The sequence below is a fragment of the Buteo buteo genome, chromosome 17 (assembly GCF_964188355.1).
Source record: "Buteo buteo chromosome 17, bButBut1.hap1.1, whole genome shotgun sequence".
NCBI lineage: Eukaryota > Metazoa > Chordata > Aves > Accipitriformes > Accipitridae > Buteo > Buteo buteo.
The window spans coordinates 10,622,465-10,641,009 of NC_134187.1; the positions used below are offsets into that span (position 1 = coordinate 10,622,465).

Sequence of the window (18,545 nt, forward strand, 5' to 3'; positions counted from 1 at the left end):
TACTTAAGGCTCCTTTTATAGCTACTGAAGAGAAATAGGAACTTTTAGTCTTGATTCATCTGACTCTATTTTAGTTACGTGATTTATCTGAAAGTGGGTTTTGCTCCAGAGGTGCCTTATTCTATTCACTTACTATAAAATTGAGTCAAGATCACTAAATTACATCTGGATACCAAAATGTGATTAAGTGAATCCCAGGTAGTAACTAACCACTGAACAACACATACAATGTAATAAACAAGCAGAAAGTGTGTGGAATTCTTGTTTCAATGGACTTAGATGTTTTACAAGAAAGCGTAGGTCCAAATTGAATTTCAAGCTTTTGAATATTCTTTGCAGAGAGGACATTTGTAGTTTGGCTTCACTGCGGGCTAATAAATGAGAGTATATTAGTCAGCTCATCCATACTGCTGTCTTTAAATTGTTTCAGCTGCTTGCTTCTTGCCACAGCCTTCATGTTGGATGAAATTAATAAGCTATCCCAACTGTGGGATTGTTTTATTTTTCAAATTTGATATTTCCAGTATTTCCGTATTAATTTAGGGAGGTGTATTCATGTAACATGTAAGGCACATATTTCATCCTAAGTGCAAAGAGAAATTGGCTGAAATCCAGGTTACTTTTCCTGTAATGTTTTTAAGTCTTTTTTCAGAAAAATTCAGGTTCTTTTTTAAAACCATCAAAAGTGAAATATATGTTGCATTGGAGTTACACAATTACATTTTAAATTCTTCCAGTCCTAATTTAGCAAGTCTTTCACTAACAAGGATTCTTAAAAACCAGTCAGTTTCTGATTGAATAAATGTGTAAGACAAAGTCAGAGGATACTCCCAATTTCATAATAATATGATGAGTATACATTCTTTTCTGTGAATAAAACCAGCCCTCATCACAGAAAACGGCTGGACATGCTGTACAGAGGCTGCAGAGCTGCTCAGCTTACCCTAAAATAGATGTCTAGCAGCCCGTCAGCTGAATCCCTCCGGAGGCTTCATTGACTGCATTGGCTAGATCAGATGCAACTTAGTTTTATTGAATTCATGCAAGTGAAGCTGTTAGCACTGACTGTAATGGTGCATCTAGCATGCAGGTGGGCACGTAAATTGCATTGTCTGAAAAACATGTATAAAACAATAAAATCAACCATTTCTGTCTATTGGCATTGCAATTTTTATTACCTAGAGGAATTTGAAGTGTGACATTGCAGTGGGTCATGCATTCCAGGTAGTATGAAATAGAAGTCAAGTTTAATTGTGGCAGACATACAGGGAGTTACAGTATTGACAAAGTTATAATGGTTATAGAAAGTATAAATTATTTACTGGGAGGATAGTAAGCTCTGAATTTCATTTGTAAGAGGACAAGTGCAGAGATAAGGCTGTGCATATCTTCATCAGAACAAATGAAAAGTTACAGTGGTTCAGGTTTTGGTGAGCTTGGGAGACTGAAGTGAAGACTGCAACATTTAAGGAAAGATGGAAAATTAAGACCTGAATAAATTTTCAAATCTGTATGCAGAGGAGAATAACGGGATCTTGGGAATGTTGAAAATGAAGAAGCTGTAAATTTCCTACATAGGGAGAGAGGACTCTACAGTGACTTGCAGGTTATGCTCCTGAGTGGAGAGAGAGAGGTGTCAGGATGGTGGTGTTAAAAGGGGCAGATAATTCAGTTGGCAGTAAGAAGCATCACATCTGTTACATTGAGTAGAGAGAAGTGACAAACTCTGACATACGTTTGGGTGTCATCAGGGAGGGAAGTTACATAGAGGGAAGGGAGTAGGAGATCTGGGCAAAGCTTTGTGGTATTACATACAAAAATGTGAGAAGAGAGTGTGAAGTATCCGGTGAAAGACACTGAAGAAATTACTGGATGGATAAGAGCAACACTAAGAATGGGCTGCACAAGCCAAGAGAACAGATTTCTTCTCATTCTTTAAGAACATTTAAGGTTTGTGTGAAAAGAATACAGAAAGTTTTCAGAGTCTGTGGTTTTGGAGACATTTAGAAATCATTTCAGCAAAGCACAGTATTGGTAAACCAGATTGTTTACTTTCATATTCCCTGCTGATCTGGAGACAGTAAGTGTAGACAGAGCAGTTGAATTCTAAAATAAAATGTGTGATATGAACTGATTAGGAAGTAAAGAGTATGTTTTAGTTTTTTGGTTGCAGTGGAAGACCACAGTAAGCTTGAATGTGAAGGCACCGAAATGAGCTTTGGTAGTTGTTAATTTGGAGGGGAAATTGCACAGCCACAGGGAGATGATGATGTGATGGAGAAGTAATAAAAACTGAAACAGGAGGAAAGAGGGAATTAGAGAGAGGAGATCATCTGGCAAGTCACATCTTATCTTTGATAAGAGAGAAGGCTGGGAAATAGTTTTTATCTTTGTGCTCATCTTTCTGGGGTGGAGTGCAGAGTTTGTAGAAATACTGTGAAAGAAGGGAAAGCAGAAGACTTAAGTTTTGCTATGAGAGGTGTTCTTCAATTACTTAATCTGATCTGAGATGGTCTCTCTGAAATAGTATTTTTGATGTCAAAGCAAGTAATTTTATACCTTTGAGGCTGCAGATGCACTTAGCAAGCTCTCAGCAATTTCACGAATAGTCCTACATTGCTTTTGGTGTAGTAGATTTGAGTAGAAAGCTGGGAAACTTCCTATTCTAGGTCAGAAAGTATTCATTTCAGAGATGAGGAACATAGAAGCATCCACCAGTTCTGATGCATAGCCTGAACCTTCTGCGATGTATGGTATCTTGATGCTAATGACCTAGTTTATTATTACTAACGTCAAATGACCTGTTTGTGGGTGGCATCACAGATAAGATAGTGGCAAGGAAGTATCAAGAGTAATTGGGCATTTTGTAATGCAAAGAGCAAGTGCAAGTTGCTTCCATTTTTTAATTCAGCAGTCATACTAGTCAATTATTTTAGATTTATTAAACTGCTTTAGTATTAATCCCAGTAAATTTAATTTATGCAGTAAGTTATCTTTTTTGTTTTGGCTCCCAGTCCTCCTTTATACAGCTATAGCATTATCCATGGGTTTGAACATTTGAAGAGGGTAGGTTGACAGAGTAAATACTGTTAAGTATTAGCCAATTCTGAGTTCTGAAACAGTGGTGTTATGTGATAGAACAGTAACAAATGGCAGGACCAACATGGTATTATCAATTGAATGTGCTATAAGTAAAAGTAGAAATTATGTAGGTACTAGTAAATGAACATTGCTAATGTATGCAGGAACATATGTGGTTTTATAAAGAGCTTTCCTACTGTGTCACAGATCTTCTAATGTGCTATGCTGTGTTCTTTACAGAACTACAGTAAAACAGACAGCAGTCATTCTCGCCTTTCCCTGCCTTGGTAGTGTAGCGACCTTTCTTAGTGGTGAAGGTGGTAGAGGAGCACAGCACAGTTTTGTAGGTGGAAGAGGCAGTGGTACCTATAGTAAAGGTTTCCTAACCAATTCAATTCTATGAACCTGTTCTGGTTGTTTTTAACTAGCCAAACTTTCAGACAAACTCTGTGGAGGACAACTGTCTTCTCTTTCCCACCAACAGCACAGGAAGGGAGATGCACCTGGAATGCAAAACAAGTAGTGAGCAGTTAGAACAAACAGATTTGGAATGATAGTAATGACAAGTTTTCATAACCAGTATAGTGCATTCATCTCCAGAACCATTACTTGAACCTAAAGATCTGGGGTCTCTTTACTCTTCTCCTGTTCAGTTACTATCTGAGTCTCCTTCATACCTTCAGATTTTCTTAGTGTGAGAGAATTTGGACCTGACTCCAGCTTCCCTGCAGTACCGTAACCACCAGGCCAGTAGGCAGATGGTGTTTCCAGCTCTGTTTTTGGAGCAAGGCAGCTAGGCAGAAGAGATTACACAGGTGTTTTAGAAATTGAGGAGGAGAAAATATGACTTGGAAGCCTGGCGATTGAGGTACTCACCTGGAATTAGAGGCCCAGGTCTTTATGTTAAGGTCCATGTGTATTTCAGAGAGAACTCTGCTAGACCTAGTTCTGAACATACATGGAAACTGACTTAAAATAGTATGCAAAGTCTTGGTTCTTACACATACAAAAATAGATGTGTGATTTTTGCAATCTTAACTTTTTTCTTAATAGCATTAGTATATATCTGAACATGGGAGGAATATTGAAATTCTCTTGGGTTTTGTTTTATTGCTTTATAAGTATAGTCAACCTAAAAATTAGATGGTGTTTATCTTTTTGTTGTCAGCACCCTTTCTTAGACTATCCTAGCTCTTGTCTTCCAATTTTTTAGGGATTCTTACTCCAATTCTTCTACTTCATTATAAAGCATCAGAGCTTTAAAGTTAACTCTCTTGCTCTTGTCCTAAATGTTTTTTTGTTTTGCTCTCTTTTGCTTTCCTTCATTCATATCTTGTGTCCTGTTTTCCTTCCTACTGCTGCTTTTCTCCTTTTTCAATTCCTCCTTTTTCTCCCCCAGTTCCAACTCTTAACTGTCAACTGAATGAAATTATACTTGGATTACAGTCATTCTTCTTCTGTGAAACTGACTGGTCCAAGGTATTACTGCACATACAGCATTCCTTTCCTAATGTGTTTTTTGTAGATGGACTTGTAAGTGTGGCTAGGTAATGTATGGAATTGCCAACTTTGCATTTAGTTCAGCCCTTTAATTGCACAGATTTCGATACCTTTTCCATGTGCAAAGGGAGTACAAGAGAAATGTAGAATATTTTAAATTGGTGAAAGAAGTTGATTCGATAATGATCCAAATACGGCCAGTTTTGTTGTTCCTGTACCTTTTCACTATGGTGTTAGAAACTTAATTTGTTAACCTTGAAAATAAAATTCAACTTTAGACTGCTAAATTTAGCTGTTATTCTAGTTTTAAAAAAATATGTAGAGCATTTCTAAATTAAGATTTTTGTCACACTGTTTTGTGATGTTCACTGTTTTTAATTTCAATGTCCAGTTGATGTTCTAAGGCAATATGGCAGAATTGCTGTTTATGCCCATGTAGTTTGTTGTCAGAATATTTCAAGGAGGGAAGGCATGCTGACTCTGAGACTAATTCTTGTATTCTGTGTTGTGTAGGCTATCAAGTACTAGCTCCCACTGCCTATTACGATCAGACTGGTGCCTTAGTAGTAGGCCCTGGAGCGAGAACTGGCCTTGGAGCACCAGTCAGATTGGTGGCCTCAACTCCTGTTATAATCAGTTCTGCAGCAGCACAAGCAGGTAAGTATTTGATCCTGCATGGAGGTTTCTTCCACTTCTGTACTGAATCTTAATAGTAACATTGGTTCATTAGTATTTGATATTGTTGATGTGTTTTGTATCCATCTGTGAAGTTTTCTAGTTGTGAAGGATATACCATACATGCTCTTTCTTATTCTGTTGCCTCCCTTTCTCTGAGAGAGACTGCTGTGTCTCAGAGATGTAGTTTTCCTTTTTTAATTCAAATTTACAGTCCTCTCCCCATACCTATACAGGCATGTTTCTGCAAATGTTGTTGCTTGTCAGATAAGAACGTTTTCCCCCTTTCCCTCTCCCCATGCATATAACATGCACTTCTCATCAATCCCTAAATGGTGTCCTCTAGGAAGCATCATTTCATTGCTTCGGCCTGGCAGAAGATGATGGAGTGCTCTGGGGCCTTGCTATGGTTTTCTCCTGAAAGTATTGTCTCCAGTAAAGTGTGGCAAGGAAGAAAACTATAGAATGGACAGCAGAAGAGGAGAATTAGTTATATCAAAAGTCTCTAGTTTTCTTTTTCTCTTTTTATCAGGGATAAAGTCTGGTACTACTTTACTGAACCATTGTATTTAATTACATTTGTTAAATTAAAATCCAAAATACTAACACCAGATTAATGAATTTGTTCAGAAAATTAGATTTTAAGTTAATCTATAAGCTTCTTTGTGCAGAACTCGCTTTTGACATTAGTAGCTGAAAATGTCTTTGACTCTTAACTGCAATTCTGCTATTGCAACTTTGGATATAAAAGTACAGTTCAGTAAACAGTAATGTCTTACATGTTTACACTGAAAATTCCCTCAATTACGTTAACAATTCTGCAAACTTGACTAGCCTACAACATCTGCTGTCTTCATTTTTTTTCCCCTCAGGTAATTAAGACTGTGTAATACTAGATAAAGTCTCTTTTAGTCCTTTAATATGTGAATTTCTGCTTGTTTAAGAGGGCTTCAGGAAAATAAGATTTAGATCTGAATAGTCCATTTTCAGTCAGAAATGTTTGAGAGAGTAATTATGATTGAAAACATGTGTTTTACAGCTGCAGCTGCTTCAGCTGGAGGAACAGCAAACAATCTTGCAGGAGCTACGAACGGTCTATTTCGGCCACTTGGTGCCCAGCCGCAGCAACAGCAACAGCAAACAAATAGTAGCCTACAATCCAATTCATTTTATGGCAGTAACTCTTTGACCAATAACTCCCAGAGCAGTTCCCTTTTTTCACATGGTCCTGGCCAACCAGGAAGCACATCTCTTGGCTTTGGAAGTAGCAGCTCTTTAGGAGCAGCTATCGGCTCTGCACTTGGTGGATTTGGCTCATCAGGTAGGTTGTTAATGTAGTGAGGAAATGCTTTGAGACTTTTGTGTTAAGCAAAAAAACGTATCTGTATCCAGACATATTATATACGCATACATTTCTAAAAAGAATGCAAAAATAGGTTATTCAAGTGTAAAACAAATTATAGGGGAAGAAAAAGGGGGTTTTTAAATTCACTTGGGCTCTGTATACAAGTATCCTGTAGTCAGAGATTATCTCCAAAATACTTTTACATATTGAGCACTGTACTCTGCCCCCAAAGTTTGTTACTGGTTTTAGTAAGCTTTTTTTATTTTCAAGGAAGTCTTCATTCTGTGCTTAAAATAACAATTGATGATGTTTGAGATATTCATTCTTTTGTTGTAATTTTCATGTCAGGAAAATTCCTAATTTTTTAAAAAATTAAACAGCATATGACTTTCAAAATTTGATCTAATATTTAAGTCCTGTGTTTCCATAACATTTTTTTATAGGATTTATAAAACAGAAAGACTTAATACTCAAGAATAGTCCTTGTTAACTCTAGTAGGTTTAGTCTTAGAAACAGTTAAGTTAAATAGTTCTGTGCAAGTTTGGGGCCTTAAATTATTTCAACAGATGCTCCTAAATATTATCAACCTGATTGTATTTAAAAAAAAAAAAAAATCAACACTGCCATCATTTTTCTGCTCTATAGCAGAAATTTCTTACTTGCAGTTTTTAAACATGCAAGGTAGGTTTTCTTGATATTTCAGATTCGGTACTAGTGAGGCAAGCAAAATATCTTTTCTAAAGAATATTTCCTTTAGCTATTAATCTCTTAAGTTACAGCACTGAATTATTAGTAGTAGTATTAGTATTTCTTCAGCAGAGCATGTTTATAATCTTATGTATCTTGTGTACCTTGCAGATGGGTAGAAATTGGGGGAGATTTATGTACTCTTAACAGTATTCTTTTCAACCAAATTAAATGCCCGAAGGCAAATAATTTTAAAAAAAAAAAAACTAAATGTTGAAAGAAATGTAAAAAGTGAAGATTATTACAAGTTAGTTTAATAGATGGAAAAACAGAAGGAAAAACACACCCTTCAGCGTTAAAACACGATACCTGTTATTTGGTAACTAAGTGGAGGTGAATAATGACATCAAATATACCGCATACCAACACAGAGATTTTTTCAGTGTTGTTTTTCGTAAAATAATTTGGAAAATTATTTATCTTAACAAAACAACTGCTAGGAAATCCAGAATCAAGTTTTATACTGATCCTCTCTAGTATCTGATATTAAAGAGTGGAGTAGGAGACTCGAAACATACCATCTTTAATTTAAAAAGAAAATTTAAAAACCCAAGATGTAGAGGCTACTGAGTTGTGTAGGGTTTCTTAATTTTCCATAATACCACAGCAGGTGAAACTTAATTACAAAGTAACTGGGCTGTATTTTGTAATATAATTTGTCCTGAGCTACTTGCAGGATTTCAGTGAATTTTTGGCAGCTGTGTTTCACTCTAGGTACAGTTTCATTTCATTGATAGATAGTAATGATAAGTATGTTTGCATATTTAATGTAGTGCACCTATTTTAAGTCTCTAGATAGAGTAGTTTTAAGTCATAAAAGTCTATCCAGCATTATCACAAGGACCTCCATAGAATACAAATTTTAGTTGTGTATCTACTTAAGAAGAATCAGCATAGTTCTTTCTGGCACAGGAGATGAAGCATTTTTCTTGTAGTAAAGATCAGTTCCAGAGCTTTGTCCAAAGTCTTCAGCATAGACAGCATATGCTGAAATCTTGCAGCAGTATTCTAGGTGATATAATTAGTGTGGTAGTTTCCAGAGGGAAGCAGCAAGCCCATGCTTTTGCAGTTTGAGAAGTGCTGATGAAAGGTGCTATCTAAACCTGAAATATTTTTAGTAGTATCATTGAAATAAAAGTATATTGAAAGTGCCCTTCTGCCAAGTATAAATGGTACTTACCGTAATAGCCACTTAAAAAATGCTTCCTGTTTTTTTTTTATTTTTTCAAGAGTTCCTGAGCTGTATGTATATTTGAATTGAATTACACAGATGAATACTTACACAAATGGTGTTAATGCATGTTGAGGCAAATTAAAAACAAGTTTAATTTTTTTATCTGCCAAAGTTTCAGCTTCTTTGTAACTCCCCTCAGTGTGTTGTAAAGGTTGAATTTCAGTTAAAATATAGCCATGAAGACTGACAGGTGCAATACACATCTTGCCCTTATGTTTTCAGTTGTTGCAGGGGGAAAAAAAAATAGCTCTGCAAAAAATGCAAAGGTGAGCATGTTCTAGCTGAATGACTGAACAACAAAGTAAAAACAGGAAGAGGCAAGCATACAATATAAATGGCTGTATATACTTTACAGTCTTTGCTCTTTTAATATAAGGTTTTTCGTACTCCATTTTAAAGGTTTAGCTACATGATAAGTTACTGCAGCTTAACAGGTAGCTAAGAATTAGATCAACTACAGCAACTTTCCAGATGCCTACTTCTGGCTCATAACAAGTGTAAGTAATTGGATTAGCTTAAACAGTGGTGAAGAGGGGTAAGCTAATTCAAATTATCTTCTAGGGTTTGTGAGCTTTGCTTGTGTGTGTGTGAAAATGCAGCTCAGCTGGTTCATGGTAACTTGTTAAGCTGCAGTAATTTAGCTGAGTAAGAAACCCTGAAAGAAAGCTGAAGTTTGCTTAGCTTTTTTTCATAGTTGGAAAAATAACAATCCATCATGTAGCATTGTATTAACATTCACATGGTTAACTAGCTGAGCCAGAACCTGTAGAGCAAGTCTCAAATCTTGAGATTTCTTTCAACTGTTGCCTTAATTTGCTCTTCTGATTTCTTATTCTCAAACTCCTTGCCTAGTTAGTCCAGTATCTTTTCCTTCTGGCTTCTCCTCTAGTCCTCCTTCCCAGTTTCCAGGCAACATTTATCTCCTGCTTCCCCTCCCTCTCCCAAATACGTTTCTGTTTCTGCTTGTACTGTGTGATGTTCCCATCATCAGCTTACTATTCCAGTCTTTTTGCCCCACAGTCACATACACCTTCTACAGCCTAACGTTTCTTCAGATCTGCTTTCTTTTCATCCTCAGTCCCACTGGTTTTGAAAGTGCTTGCTAGTTTTTCTTGCAGTCTCCTTGTTGGCTCCTTTGTCTGACCTTTCTCTCCTCCTGGTTCTGGTTTCTTCTTGTTTTTTAGTTTTGTGGGGTTTTTTTTTTTCCCCTGGTCTATTTCTTGTGTTTGGCTTTTGTCTCCTCTGCATTTGAAGTAGAAAACTTCCTTTCCACACTGCCTGATGGCCCTTCCAAACACAAGGTGGAATCTTGGACAGCAATTTCAGAGTTCATTTTTGGCAAGGCACACAGAAGCCTAGAAGTTCAATTGCAGGGAAAACCTTTATCAGCCATCTCAGATGTGCCATGTATGGACAGGAGTTTTAAGTTTTCAGCTATGAGAGTCTGTAGCAGATCTGTGCTGAACTTGTGTGAAGTGTGATTTTGCTAAGACTTTTAGCTCAATCAAAGAGAGCATGAAAATAAAGGTCTCCTGTTGCTAGTATATTGGACTGAGTACGTGAAAGCATTAACTTCTCAAATAATAGATAGCTGGATTATTTTGCCAAGGATAAAGCATCTTTCCTTGCCTGTTTTTCTGAAATGGCAGTGTTGTTTGGGCAGAATTTCTTTGAAAAATTTGGTCCAAGCAGCTACGTGCCATGATAAGTATTAGCCAAGTTGATAAAGTTATGAGAAAACAAATTAGTGTCTTAAAATGGGAAGTATCGGGTGACCTTTATATTGGGCCATGCTGCCAGCTTTAGTAGGAAGGTACCTGACGTGGGTAAAGATTATGGAAGTATAAATTCTGACCTTTTCCTTTTTAAGTTGAAGAAATCAATGTTCCAAATTCAGCTTAAAAGTATCTTTGTTATCGAAAATACCCATAATCTTGGTTTTGTTTATGAGTATAATAATGTTCCAGTGTTTAAAATAAGCACTCTAGCTTAATATTTCACTAGTATGCAACAGATACTAGAATTTAACATTTCTAAAAACTTTTTATTGTTCTCCTAATTTATCCTAGACTGTTCATCGCCCTGCTGAATGATGCTGTGCAGGATAACCAGTCCTTCACTAATACACTGTTATCCAAAGCTTCTAGTCTAATTTGTCTTTCAGAAATACTGGTAGCAGTAGTATTACATTTTTATTTCTCACCCTAATTTTCCTATCTCTGCTCTGCTTTTCGTCTTCTTCTTAGCCTATTCCCTCTTTACAATATCTTTTCAAAACACTTCTTTGAGAACTATAATTCTTGTAGGGCATTTTAAGTAGTCATTTTTTTCCTACAGGTGAGGGGTTCACAAACAAGAGGAAGTTCAGAAACAGCTGAACAGCAACATAGATTATTTTCTGAAGCCTTAAACAACAGCAACAACAACAACCAATTGTCTTTAGCCTTTTTCCTGAAATCAAGTATCACTGTCTGACTTACAATTTATGGTGGAGAAAATTGTATCAAAGAGTTTAGTGGAAATATTTTTAGAATTATTTATTCTATAAAGTGACAGTGTAATCTAATCTCATAAATTCCATATTTGTCCCAAAGCCTGAAGCCAGGCGGTTAAAATAGACTACTGCAATATTACTGTGAGAAGTCTAGAATGAAATGTTGAAAGACATGGGCATTGGTGAAATGACTTATCAGTGGTATGTTTATACCCACTTAGATTTACTTAAAAGTATGTGTGGTTATCACAGTAATTGTCTTTGTCATAACGATTGCTGTAATTATTGTGATCGCATCTGTTATTGCCCAGCTGTAGTTGGGGATAGGTTTTATTCAGTTGACACTGTGTAATTAGGGTCTTTTTATTTCTTCTTCAGTTGGCAGTTCTGCAAGTAGTAGTGCCACAAGGAGAGATTCTCTATCTACTAGCTCTGACTTGTACAAAAGATCTAGTAGCAGCCTAGCACCCATAGGGCAGCCATTTTACAATAGTCTGGGATTTTCCTCCTCTCCAAGTCCAATAGGCATGCCTCTGCCAAGCCAAACGCCAGGACATTCACTTACGCCACCGCCATCACTTTCATCACATGGATCCTCATCCAGTTTGCATTTAGGTAAAAAAAACAAAAACAAAAAACCAAAAAAACACTTTTTGTTTGTATGTGTGTATGTATTTCTATGTGTAAAATATATGTTGCATAAGAGATGTCACATTACCTTTGCTGTTAAACAGTTTTGTAATGAAGAGGGGCCATTCCTGAAAGGGGAAGAGCACGCCTAAATGCTCATTGATTTGACAGTGGAGGGCACTCAACTTTTTGCAGTATCGGGCCAACAGCTGATTTTTCTTCCCTTGCAGAAGCCCGATAGAGAGCCCAGTAAGACTTACTGATCCTTTTTTTTTATTATGTTTCTACAGTATGACAAGCAAAGGTGCATTATTTTTGTTTCTACTTCAGTGTATTACCACTTCAAGGACGTTTTAAGATGATACTGTGTTTAACAGTGGAGTGACTTTCACTACTGCCCCTTACTATGATCAAGTACAAAAGTGAGCAAAGCTCTCCATGTAAAATGTATTGAAAGGTGATTTTTGATCAGTGAGCCTACTACCTCATGGCCCAGATGCTTTGCCAGGAAGACAGTAGTTTATCACCAGGGTGGTGGAAAAAAAAGAAAACGCATTTGTGAAAGAAGTAGCAAAGGCTTTGTCAGTGGTGGCTCTCTGTTATCGGATGTATTTTTTAAGGAATGATGATAGTAATCTTTTAGAAAAATTTTGAGCTAGTTAGATGACATGGGAGCGCAACCTTTTTACAAAAAATTAAAAATAAAATAAAATAAAAAAATCTAAAGAAACCCCACCACAGCCTACGGTATATTTAGAAGATAATGCCTCTACCCTGAGGTTACTTGATAAACTTTCCCTTTTTTGCTGCAAATATTTGTAGTCATTTAATTTGGATGCTAAAATCATACAATGAAACTGGATGTATTTTCAAGATTGCGTTGCCTCTTGCTCCAGTAACTATTCAGTGCACAGTTTTGTGCATGTAGTAGGCAACCTAATCCCCTGTACTTCTGTTAGTGCAAATAAAACAGGAAAAAATTTAAAAGTGCCTACCAAAATACACTTCTAAGTGAGAAATGTGTGAGTGATATGTATTACAAGGTTAAAAGTAATTTAAATATATTACATCTACAGTTCAGTATCCCCTTCACGGTTAAGTGCTGAATACCCAAAGTAAAACTGGGCAAGGGGATGTTTCAGCACGTTTTATTTTTTTTTACTTACCTTTTTTCCTTTTTCAGGTCTACAAAGTGCACCTTTGGGCTGAGACCAAGCATGGAAAGTTTCAGCCCAAATGGAGGCTTTTGAGAAAGTTCTGAACATCTGACAATGGGGTTATGATGGAAATCTTTTTCTTTCTTTCTTTTCGAAGTACTCTCACAATAGTTTTCATGTTACTGAAAACTATACTTAAACCAAATTTTGGAAGGCATTATCTAAAATTCAAAACATTTGAAGTTTTGTGTTGTTCACATTTGATAAATGTTAAAAGACTTTTTTCAGTTCCGAGAAAATAAGCCGCGATCAGTATAGAGGATTACCTCTATCACCAGAAATTGTTAAATACTGATTTTAATCCATTTTGGACTGTTTGGCAGTATGAACTAAGCATAATAGTTTGTTAAAATCGTGTACTAGATCAGTGTGTAAAGGCCAGAACGTACAGTTGTACTCTGAAAATTGACACAACCTTGTTGACTTCCATGTATACTGCCTCTTCATCTTCCAAATGAAGTGGACCTTGATTACGGGTAAATTTTTGCTACCTTACCAAATCAATCTGAAATTTGGAAATTGAGGTCTTTTGGATTTTTGCTTTCACAAAAATGCAGTGATTTTTTTTTAGCATTTCCTGCACTCTTCCCCATGTCATATCTTTGTGCAGTTACATCCAAGGTACGCAATCGCAAAAAGTTGAAGACTATTTCTGCAGTTAATTGTTTGTCCTATTAAATTTATTCCGGTGTGTTCATCAACCACTCTTGGAAGCATTTGTTTTGTTCTCACATATAAAAAATAAAAAGGCAAAGCTTTCTCACCAAAAGAAGTTACACCTGAAATCAAACAGGGAGTATGTTTTAAGAAGGGTATGATTATCACGTAGTCACTTTTCAGAGTAGAACAACATTGTAAGTTCATGTCTGCATGCAGTTTTCATTGGTATTCTGATAATGCCTGTCAAATGCAGCTCTCCCTCCACCTTCAAAACTTGTCCTGCCTGCTTATATCAACAGGTTCAGCTAAGTTTAACTCCTATTTTAAAATGGGCATCCAGCTCGGTTGCTCCTGTTTCAGCCACCAGAATACTAGAGCACAATACTGGGAAAGGGTGCATGGTTTTATAACCCCTTTGTCAGACACTGCTGCAATTTGTAACTTAAAAGACCAATTTCCCTTTTACAAGAAATTAATGATATTTTACTGTTTTTATCTTTTCTCACGAACTCTTATTCAACACCCTAAAATAGGAATGTGCTAATTACTTTGTTCTAGTGTCAGTTTTCCTGTATTTGAAGGGATTTGTCAAGCTGTCTGTAACTGCTTCTTTGCTGTAATCAGTTGGAGCAGTAAGGTCATGAATTTGAACTACCCTTTCACTCCCAGGGACAAAAAAACTGCAAGAGGAAGTATTTTTCCTATGTTATAAAAAAATCCTTTTAGATTGGTAGTGCTTACTCTGTTTGGTACATTGCAGCATTTTAATGGTTTGGCGTAGAGTAAGATTTTTAAAATCTGGGCTTTTGGAGGAATTCTTTTCTATGCATTGCTAGCCAAGCTTGTTACTAGTTTAGACTGATATTTTATCTTCGGAAGTGGTCATTCTGGGTAAGAGTAAAGGCCCCTTGGCAAGACAGTATGGGGAACTCGCATTGCCTCTGCTGCGTACCTACTCTGTAGGGCTTTGGTAAACCAGGCGTAATAAGCACTTGCATTGATTAATAAAATGTACATACATATATATGCATAAATGTGTACATATATATGTGTAATTCTGTTTTCCGTGTGAAGATTAAATTTTTAGCTGAGGATGAGATGAAGCTACTTTTTTACAGATGAACAAGTACTTTGTAGAAGTCAAGTTTAAAGTGTTTATATACTCATATGTGTTTTACTAGAAAATAATACTGCTGACTGGTTTAAACAACAGTTACTGTGCAGTAAATCTGGTTTATGTCTTGGTTAGAAACAATCGAAGAAATACTTTGGTAATAAGTACTAACAGACTAATGCTGTCAAAATAAATGTGCCTAGACCTAGTTTTTAATATTTTTTTCATGTTCTCCTTTACATTAAATATGCTATCCATGTTAAGGAGTTAGTAATTTAACATGCTTTGTGTCCTTGAAGCTTAGTAAGGCTCTGTTTTAGATGGTCTATATCCCCTTTATACCTCTGTGCCTCTTCTTCCCTATACACTAGTCACAGGGATTTAGGTTCAATTAAACTGTAAAACAACCTAATATTATTAATTGCATTGGAGATCTTTGTTTTACAAGATCCGAAGTGATAGTGATTATCTGAAGAATGAGCTGCACACTTTATTCCCCAACGGTTTGTAATTGTGCGGCTATACTGATGCCCGATAACAGTCTTTTGAAACTTCAGTTTAGACTAGGTGCTTTATTCAGTTGAGTATGTTCTCCAAATAATTTATAAGACCTAGGCTGTTACCTTTCTAGTTTGGAATCAGATCTGTAAAGCAAAGCGTCCCGAGTTCTTGAAGAGCGTGCGGGTATGGTAGGCTAACCAGGAGGATTTGGATAACTAGAATTCAGTTTTCATTTTTAAGCTGTTCACACTCAAAGTTTTCAGGAAGAAAACCAGGTGTCCTTGATGTCCACACTAATGCTTTGATGGTTGTGGACTGAGAAAATGATGAGTACAATATTTAAGAAAATAGTCTATTGTATACAAGAGTATATCTGCATATAATAAGTACCTATGACAGTATGCTTTTATTTTGGGGGTTTTACTATTTTTCAGATTTGCAGAGTTGCCACTGAGCTATAACACTGCTGCTGTAATAAAAGGTTACATGAGAAGAGAAGCTAATTATCTATTAAATTACTGTTTTTTATAATAATATCCAGGGGTTTACAAGGTTAAGCTTTCTGTGTGCTTTTGAAGTATGCCAGGTTCTTCTAGGCACAATGGATATGTTTTCAGCCTTCCTGTATTACGATTCTGCTTAACGTGATTGTCTGAAGTAGTTTCACAGGCTAGACAGGAGTTCTACCAGTTGTAGCATAGTCATCTTACAAGTCTTAAAAAGGGATGGTTCCCAATTAGCCTTGATAATCCTGAGTGTGAAATGTATTGTATACGTGCAGTTCTACTACACATACATAGCAGATTTGTTAAAACCTACCAAGTTTCTTAATTTCCGTTTTAATTGCTGGATAAGTTGTCACATTTAATTTACACTTACATGAAGGCTCAGTTAAAAAAAAAATAAAAATAAACACCACCAAAAAAACCCTACCTGAAACAATTCCTGATTCACATGTGCAGTTCCATGATTGTGTGTGCTAACCAGAGCACTGCAGTTTGTGAGCATGTAATCAAAACTACCCTATTAGTTTGTGGCACAGAATTGAGCCTGTGATCAGTGGAGCAATAGAGATGCTAAAACAGGAAAGTAGCCTATAAGACTTCCTTTTAAACGGGCTTTGCTGCCCTCTCGTGGCATTAAATAGTATTAATACACAGCATTTACAGGGAAGCTAGGATTTCATTCATATATTTAAATAATCTAGATGAGAAATACTATAATTACAGGTGCATAACTTTTTGTTATTTAGAAGGCCGTTCCTGGAAGAGAAATTACTGTAGAGCATCACTCTGCATGCTGCTTCACCTGCAGAATGTCGGGTTTCTTTTTTCTTTTTGTCTGTTAGTATCATGTCACTGTCAGCTCTTTTCTGGAAGTAGTGATTGTCAACGGAAACTAAAAATGATAGGTAAAAAGAACCTGATTTTTCTGGCTGTAAAGAATTAAGAGGCTTTACTTTAAAAGAAAACCTAGTAGTTTTTAAAAGGTGTTGTGGGGCATAAAGTATTTACTGATACTTTACTGATTCTTACCACTGAATTTTGAAAACTAATTGTAAAATAAATACTAATTATTTCTATTTCAGGGCATAATCCTATACAGTGCAATAAATGTGATGCTTGATGTGTCTTGCAGAGCACTAACATCTCAGATTCTGGTATTGCAGTTTGACCTTTCGAAAAGATACTTTACCATTAGTACATTATCAGCCCACTGTAACACTGTTGTTGCCTAGCCTTATAAAAACTTGGAACTAAAAGAAGGCTTGGCTGGGGCACTGTCAGCTGATTCCTCTTTTTTTTTTTTTTTTTTCTTAAATAATTTTGTAATAGAGCACCATTCAAACAGCACATACTGCAATTTGTTTTCAATTCAAGTGTAGATATTTCTTCTGTTGACTTTGAAAGGGCTTTCAGTTACTGTGTCACTTTCTGGATAGGGAAACTGAAAATGCTTTCCTTTTCCAATTCATACTCGATAACTTTAGGGAGTTTTTGAGGTTTTTGTTTTGTTTTTTTTTTTAAGTAGTAGAGTTGAAGTTTCTAGGTGAGAATTGTCTTTTGAATATTTCTGCTTGTAGTATAGTAGCAGTATCCCTTTTAAAATCATACTGTAGTTGAGAAAGTTGCTTTGTTTGCATGCTGCTTATGATAATTGCTGCCTGTTGTAAAGTGGAGGGGGAGGCCTGCTGGAGGAGTTCAGAGTGGCATAAACTGATTAGAGAGCAATATATGAGGAGAAATTCACAGGACTGTGAGATGGTGATAGCTGTAGTTGGAATCACTAGCAAAAAGGAATAGGACCTAATTCAGTTCTTGGAAAGTAAGGAAAAACAAAGTGTAGTGAGAGTGATGAATGTTTTTGCAGCAAGGAAAGGAGTTCATGTTTCTAAAAGGAACTTCAGTTTGATATATCTTTGTTTGTTTTAGAATTAGAGTAGAGCATTCTTAGTTACCTGGTTTGAAATTTGACATACTTAGTGCTTACAAGAGGTACCAGCTTGAAAGCCTGGGATGCTGAAGTCATCAAATATCCTGCAGAACAGGTACAGCATGACAAGAGGCATCATGTGTGCCTCCCAAAAAATGCCCTTTCACACTATTAAGTTGGAAAGGTGCCTCAGTAGGGACTGAAGGGTAGTTCAGATTTCATGGTCTATTTTGAAACAATTGGCTAACTTTGAGACTACTAACAAGGCTATAAGTCAGTATTACTTGTGAAGTGGAAATCTGCCCACTAAGCTAAGGCCCACCCAATTCTAAAGTTTCTGTAAGTCTGAGCAGGTGCTTACTTTACCTGCTTTGTTATATTCTTCCAATAACATTTCTTTTCCTGGTGCCCTTCACAAAAAAATAAAATGAGGAGGAGAATGGTTTTATTTATTGGAAGATAAAGCTATGTAACTCCTCCAGCCATAATGAGGTAAATATAAATAACAAGACCACACTGTTGTTTTCTTTGGCTCCAGGGTGTATCTGTAGTTCTAGTACACTTACTGTTTTGCTGTTGCCTATTTTCCTTATGGCCTTTACTGACAGAACTGCTTCCTTGTAGGAGGACTGACAAATGGTAGTGGTCGCTATATTTCTGCAGCACCTGGAGCCGAAGCCAAGTATCGCAGTGCGGCAAGTACCTCCAGTCTTTTTAGCTCCACCAGTCAGCTCTTCCCTCCTTCACGCCTTCGTTACAGTAGGTCTGATATTATGCCTTCTGGACGTAGTCGATTGCTGGAAGATTTCAGAAACAATCGTTTCCCTAATCTTCAACTAAGAGACCTTGTTGGACATATTGTTGAATTTTCTCAAGACCAGCATGGTTCTAGGTAATTATTATAGTAAAGTTA

The 18,545-nt window shown here is 36.5% G+C and overlaps 1 protein-coding gene across 10 annotated transcripts in view; it reads left to right on the top strand.

Annotated features, from left to right (window-relative positions):
• The window catches only part of PUM2 (pumilio RNA binding family member 2), a 76,228-nt gene that overhangs the window by 46,698 nt on the left and 10,985 nt on the right, over positions 1 to 18,545 (top strand). For 8 of the 10 annotated variants that reach the window (XM_075049058.1, XM_075049057.1, XM_075049059.1 and 5 more), the window contains 4 exons: positions 5,095 to 5,238; positions 6,296 to 6,577; positions 11,456 to 11,692; positions 18,257 to 18,524. In XM_075049058.1, the coding sequence (XP_074905159.1) occupies positions 5,095 to 5,238; positions 6,296 to 6,577; positions 11,456 to 11,692; positions 18,257 to 18,524 (931 nt within the window). The remainder of the gene's footprint in view (positions 1 to 5,094; positions 5,239 to 6,295; positions 6,578 to 11,455; positions 11,693 to 18,256; positions 18,525 to 18,545) is intronic. The other 2 variants (XM_075049061.1, XM_075049062.1) reach the window with 1 other exon arrangement.